Source organism: Apteryx rowi, unplaced genomic scaffold, assembly GCF_003343035.1.
Source record: "Apteryx rowi isolate R43461 unplaced genomic scaffold, aptRow1 scaffold_862, whole genome shotgun sequence".
Classification (NCBI taxonomy): Eukaryota; Metazoa; Chordata; class Aves; order Apterygiformes; family Apterygidae; genus Apteryx; species Apteryx rowi.
Genome location: NW_020451163.1, coordinates 28682 through 34761, shown reverse-complemented (window position 1 = coordinate 34761; position 6080 = coordinate 28682). Strand labels below are relative to the sequence as shown.

At 54.0% G+C, this 6080-nt stretch overlaps 1 protein-coding gene across 1 annotated transcript; it reads left to right on the top strand.

Moving 5' to 3' along the window:
• The first annotated feature begins 229 nt into the window (after window positions 1–229).
• CHRM4 (cholinergic receptor muscarinic 4) lies at window positions 230–3973 on the top strand. Its single transcript, XM_026090620.1, has 2 exons — window positions 230–290; window positions 2496–3973. The coding sequence occupies exon 2, from the start codon at window positions 2501–2503 to the stop codon at window positions 3971–3973; it is 1473 nt and encodes a 490-aa protein (XP_025946405.1). The 5' UTR covers window positions 230–290; window positions 2496–2500.
• Window positions 3974–6080: the final 2107 nt, after the last annotated feature.

Below are 6080 nucleotides of genomic sequence, written 5' to 3'. Positions count from 1 at the left end.
ATTTGGGAGAAACATCCCTCACTGACTAGCAACACCCTGGCAAGAAAAGAGGCCCACAGGGAGATGCCTGATCCTGGGGCTCCTCCTGAAATGGCAGCTCATACCCAAGCTGCTCTGATACAAGCTGCAGCCTCTGTTGGAAAAGCTGGCCGAGGTGTCCAGGTTTGTACCCGGTAAGAGATTGCGAGGCTTGCATGAACACTTCAGGGCTGATGCTGTGCCATAACTTGCTCTTTTCTCTGTCCCAGGTCTCCTCCTCCAGAAGGAGCTGTTTGCTGCTGGAGACACAGGTGAGCTGTGCAGGCCCTGGCATGGGCTTTGCAGGATGTTCCCCCCAGGATCGCCCTCCCTCAGGAGGCTAGAGGTGGTTCAGGGTGGCCTCCTGGCCTCCTCCCCATGACTCGCTAGCCAAACAGGGCAGCGGGACATGCCTGAGGCACACATATCCTGCTCTTGTCCTAGCAGCAGGGCACTGGCTCTGTGCCCAGAGGTCCTTGCAGCAACCACTGTGCAACATGGCCAGGCTCTGTAGCCAGCTGTGCTCGGCTCAGGCAGCCCCCCTCCTCCAGGCAGACACTGCAGGATCTGAGCCTTTTTTTGTTGCCTCCCAACACCCTACCAGGAGTTCAAGCAGGCTGGGGCTGTGCTCCTAATGCAGAGATACTCCCTGGCCCCACAGACATGGGGCTGAGTGAGGAGGCCCCTCTCCAGCCATCAGGAGCCTGGATCCCCCCAAGTGATGGCTGCAGAGCCTGCTTTGGAGAGCACAGCCAAACTGAAGGCCTTTATATTTTTCCCCCTTGGGTGACTCTGGAGAAGCTGTGGCCGGTGTCTCCCAGCCCTAAAGCAATTGGCTCTCTGGTGGTTTTGGTCTTGTCACTGCATGCTCACCATGAGGGCATCCTGGCACTTACCGGCCCAGCCATGGCTTAGCATGGATGGGTTCACGCAGACAGGAGGAGGGGGACTTGCATGAGGTCGCTCTGTGGCAGGGGAGTAAAAGAGCACAGCACTGAGAGGAAGGGAGGAGCTGGGAAAGTATTAGCCCTGTGGCGGGTAAATCAAGGGGCCATGGGTCACTCCTGGCAGTACATCTCAAGGGGTCAGTTACTGAAAAAAGGGCCCACTAGTGACTGGGTAATGAATATGGGCTAGGAGGACATGTGCCCTTCCAAACACTCCTGACAAAATCCCCACTGCGACCACAGGCAGTGTCCTTAGAAATGAGGCAAAGGATTTGGTCACCCTGGAGAAGTGGCCTCTGAGGCACACCAAAGTGGTCCATTTCAGGAGGCTCTGAGACTGAGGAGGCCTGTAAGGAGGTGGAGTGAAGGGCCTGGGGCAGTGCTCAGTGCCTTGGAGCACCCCTGGTAAGGAAACATGCTGCTCCAGGGACAGCTGCTCTGTAAAGCCGAAGGGCTGTGGTGGGACCCCAGCACCCACTCTTGCTCTCCAAACCGGGGACAGATGGTTGCCCCAGATCCTCTTCTCCTGGGAGGTATCTGCCTGGACACAGGCACCCACAGCAGTCCCAGTGCAGCACACAGTGCGGGACACAACTAGCAGAGGGCAAGGCTGACCTTGCAAAAGCCCAGGGCAAAGGGCTGCTGCCCCATCCCTTCCCTCAGATCCCCTCCCTGCAGCCCTGTGTGTCTCTTCCTTTGCTAAACAAGGCCAGGCGATGCTCCCAAGGCTGCACCACTCTAGGGATACAAAGTGTAGCTTGAAATTGCTCCTGGAGAGAGGGCTGAAAGGGCAGACGGGAACGCGATAACGCTGGGAGATTTTTGAGCATTAGCTAAAAACAACACTGCCCCGGGAAAATGATGAAGTGAAAAGCGTTGCAAGCACTTGGGCTGAACAGCCCCCCCAGGTGGCTTGGCTGGTGCCTGTTTCTTGTTCGCAGGACTTTATCTTGGGGCTCTGCTCCCACGTGGGTCTCTGTCTTTGCAGCAGGAGCTAGGGCTCTCTCCCATGCTGGAGCTGGGAGATGGGGAGGTGGATCAGCTGGCAAGGGGCTGGATGAGGGGCACCCCAGTCAAAAGAGAGAGTATTCCCTCGCCCTCCCTGCAAAGCCTTGAGCAAGGGGTTCACAGGGATGTGAGGTGTTGCATGGCTTAGCCTGCTGATAGGGACGTGCCACTTCCACAGCTCATTAGTATCCGAGTTACAAGAAGAAAGCCAAAATATCATTTTAGTTTATGCTCTCCTGACTTCCAGCCTCCCTGCTTCATTGTTTCAGGCTCTTCACATGCAGCTCTGGAAACACCTAGGCTTTCTGGGTAAAAAAGCATAACAGCACAGCAAGAGAAGGGCGGGGAAAGGGAGGGAGAGAAGACATGAAAAGGAAAGAGTTGGACCTTATATAGTTAATGCTGGTACATTAACTAAACTAAAATTAATTAAAGAAGCTCACAGTTATGGTGCTGTGGTTGGATAGACATACGGGCCAACAGATATAATATTCTTCCCTTCTGTTTCTTCTCCCCTTGCAGACCCCATGTGCAACCTCTCTGCTCAGCCCTGGCAGGCGAAGATGGCCAACCTGACCTATGACAACTTCACTGCCAGCAACCACTCCAAGGTGACCATCCAGCCTCCCACCAACTACAAGACTGTGGAGCTGGTTTTCATTGCCACAGTCACCGGTTCGCTCAGCCTCGTCACTGTGGTGGGGAACATCCTGGTGATGCTGTCCATCAAGGTGAACCGTCAACTCCAGACCGTCAACAACTACTTCCTCTTCAGCCTGGCCTGCGCAGACCTCATCATTGGGGTCTTCTCCATGAATCTCTACACGGTCTATATCATCAAAGGCTACTGGCCACTGGGTGCTGTGGTGTGTGACCTGTGGCTGGCCCTGGACTATGTGGTGAGCAATGCCTCTGTCATGAACTTACTCATTATCAGTTTTGACCGGTACTTCTGTGTCACCAAGCCCCTGACATACCCAGCCAGGAGGACCACCAAGATGGCAGGGTTAATGATTGCAGCTGCATGGATATTGTCCTTCATTCTCTGGGCCCCTGCCATCTTGTTCTGGCAGTTCATTGTGGGCAAGAGGACAGTCCCTGAGGGGGAATGCTACATCCAGTTTCTCTCCAACCCTGCAGTGACCTTTGGCACGGCCATCGCTGCTTTCTACCTGCCTGTGGTCATCATGACAGTGCTGTACATCCACATCTCGCTGGCCAGCAGGAGCAGAGTGAGGAGGCACAAGCCTGAAAGCAGGAAAGAGAGGAAAGGCAAGTCCATCACCTTCTTCAAAGGCCCCTTGATCAAACAGAACAACACCACCTCTCCCAAGAGGGCCGTGGAAGTGAAGGAAGAGGTGAGGAATGGGAAAGTGGATGACCAGACCTCAGCCCAGACAGAGGCTACTGGCCATCAGGAGGAGAAGGAGACCTCCAACGAGTCCAGCACAGTCAGCATGACCCAGACCACAAAAGACAAGCCAACAGCAGAAATCTTGCCAGTGGGGCAAGGGCAGAGCCCATCCCACCCCCGGGTGAACCCGTCTTCCAAGTGGTCCAAGATTAAGATTGTCACCAAGCAAACTGGGACTGAATGTGTCACTGCCATTGAGATCGTCCCAGCTAAGGCCGGAGCCTCTGAACACAACTCGCTGGCCAACAGTCGCCCTGCCAATGTTGCCAGAAAGTTTGCCAGCATTGCCAGGAGCCAAGTACGGAAGAAGCGCCAGATGGCAGCCAGGGAGAAGAAAGTCACCCGGACCATATTTGCTATCCTGCTAGCCTTCATACTCACATGGACTCCATACAATGTGATGGTCCTTATTAACACATTCTGTGAGACCTGTGTACCTGATACAGTATGGTCTATCGGCTATTGGCTCTGCTATGTCAACAGCACCATCAACCCAGCCTGCTATGCCCTCTGCAATGCCACTTTCAAGAAAACCTTTAAGCACCTTCTCATGTGCCAGTACAGGAACATTGGCACAGCCAGATAAACTGGCACTCAGGGACCACTTTAGCAAAGTTATGGAAATCTTTCCCTTTGCCTTCTTTGCTGGGGGGGGGGGTCCTCTGCTCCCCACTCACAAAAGTGCAGACTGTGCAGTGAATGCAGGTGATGTCCTTCACCCAATGCTGATAAACATCCAAGGCATCTCTGAGCTGCAGCTCCTTCTAGTCACCCTTGGCCTGGGGACTCAATTGGGGTGCCAAAGGGAAAACCATAGGCGAGATGATGCAAGGATATGGGATTACCAGGAATCTGCCTCAGCTCCCTTCTCTTGAGACATTGGCTGAATGGCATCAATGTTTGTTGCCTCTTCTCTCCCTGGCTGACCTTTTCCAGGGCTTCAAAGTTTGTCTGCCCATGGAGGGTCTAATGCTGGGTGTTTTCAACAGGTTCTTAAGCCATTTATTCACCAAAAGTTGAAAAGAGACAGGGGCCAAACATTTGTCAGCCATTTTGGACCCCTCTGGCATGGATGTGTTCACAGAAAGTCCTTTTGGGCCATCCAGCCTCTCTCACAAGGCAGTCAAGATTGTGCGCTCCTGGATGTGGCAAGCTCCCTTCCCTTTCCCTTTCGAGATATGCTGATCTAGAGACCTGTGGGAAATTTTTCCCTGGGCTTTGACTCCACTATACCCCTAGTACCCTTTCTGCCCTGAGCTGGCAGTTGGCTGGACGGTTGGATGGACAAAGTGAGCATCTCTCTTCTGGGTGAGAAGTGTAAAACCAAGTCACCTCCTACAACAAAAGAAACTAAAACTGCAAAGAAAAGCAGTGATATCATGCAGGATTTCTCTCCACAGCCCCGAGGGAATGTGACCTCTGGGAATGAGGCAGCAATGATAAAAATAACTGCTCTTGGGAAGGGAAACAGGGAGCTGCTGTCCTGCTCAGAGGACAGGGCTTCACAGGACATCAGGCAGAAGAGAGATGCAGTGACAGAAGGTCTTGGAGCAGGTAGTGGCCCTGTAACATGGCAGAGATGCCCCATGTGTCATCTGGGCCATGAGCATGCCCACCCTGCTGCCCGTTGCAGGTGTGGAAGCACCATTTGCTGGGTACTGTCTGGGTGATACGTGGCTCATTGGCGGGTGGGGGGAGGAAGGCAGTGCCCCCAAACCTCCTTTCCTGCTCCAGGTGCAGCAGGACACCCCAAGAGTGTCCGAAGGAGCTGGCCACTGATCTTTGTAAATGGATGTAACCCTGTTGTCAGTGTTGTCACAGAGTCCTCAGCATGCAGGGTTCAGTGTATATGTCCAGCCCCAGTCCCAGTGTATTTATGTATACAGACCAAATCAAGTAACACTGTTGCTCAGCTTCTCCCAAAGTCAGATTTTCTGCAAGCATTTTGTGGACACAGCCAGGCACAGCTGCATAGGTGAGGGCCTGGCCAGGGCCACATTGGCACGTGTGGACAGTCTCTCCGGGTGCCCACACAGGTCTTACTCTGTGTCTGTACGTCCTTCCTGTCCCCACCCCATGGTGATGCTGTGCAAGTTAGAAAAAAGGCTGCCCCAGCCCGGGTGGGGACTCCCACTCACTGCCACTGCCTTTAGAATAATTTACATAGCATTACCCAAAATGCCTGGCAGATTTTTTTTTAATTATTACAACTGCAGCAGAATCCTCCCAAGACAAATAAAGACCTCGGACCAGAAACCAAAGGTTGTTGTGTGAGGAGTGAATGCGTTGTCACCCAGTCCCTGCTCCCCTGGCTGTGCCACAGTGCTCCTGTGCCACAGTGGCACTTGCCACTCTGGTACCTGCAGTGCAGCTCATGGGGCACCTTGCAGCACCAGGTCTCTTTGGGTTGCATACTCCCTGCCTGCAGCAAACACTGCCTGTGCTGGCCAGGCAGCCCCGTGCTGGCAGCTGTTAGAACAGCTCTTCCTACCCTCCAGCTGGGGAGCAGGGTATTGCCCTGCTGATGGGATCCCACACTGTGCTGGTGATGCCGGCCTGCCTGGGGGCTGTGGGAGAGCCCAGGAATGGCTCCTGTGGTGGGGGTCAGCCACCCGGTTCATTCAGACTGCACACCAGCCCGTAATGTCTGCCTGTGGGGTTGTGCAGCCTGAGGCCTGACCTGTTCAGCACAC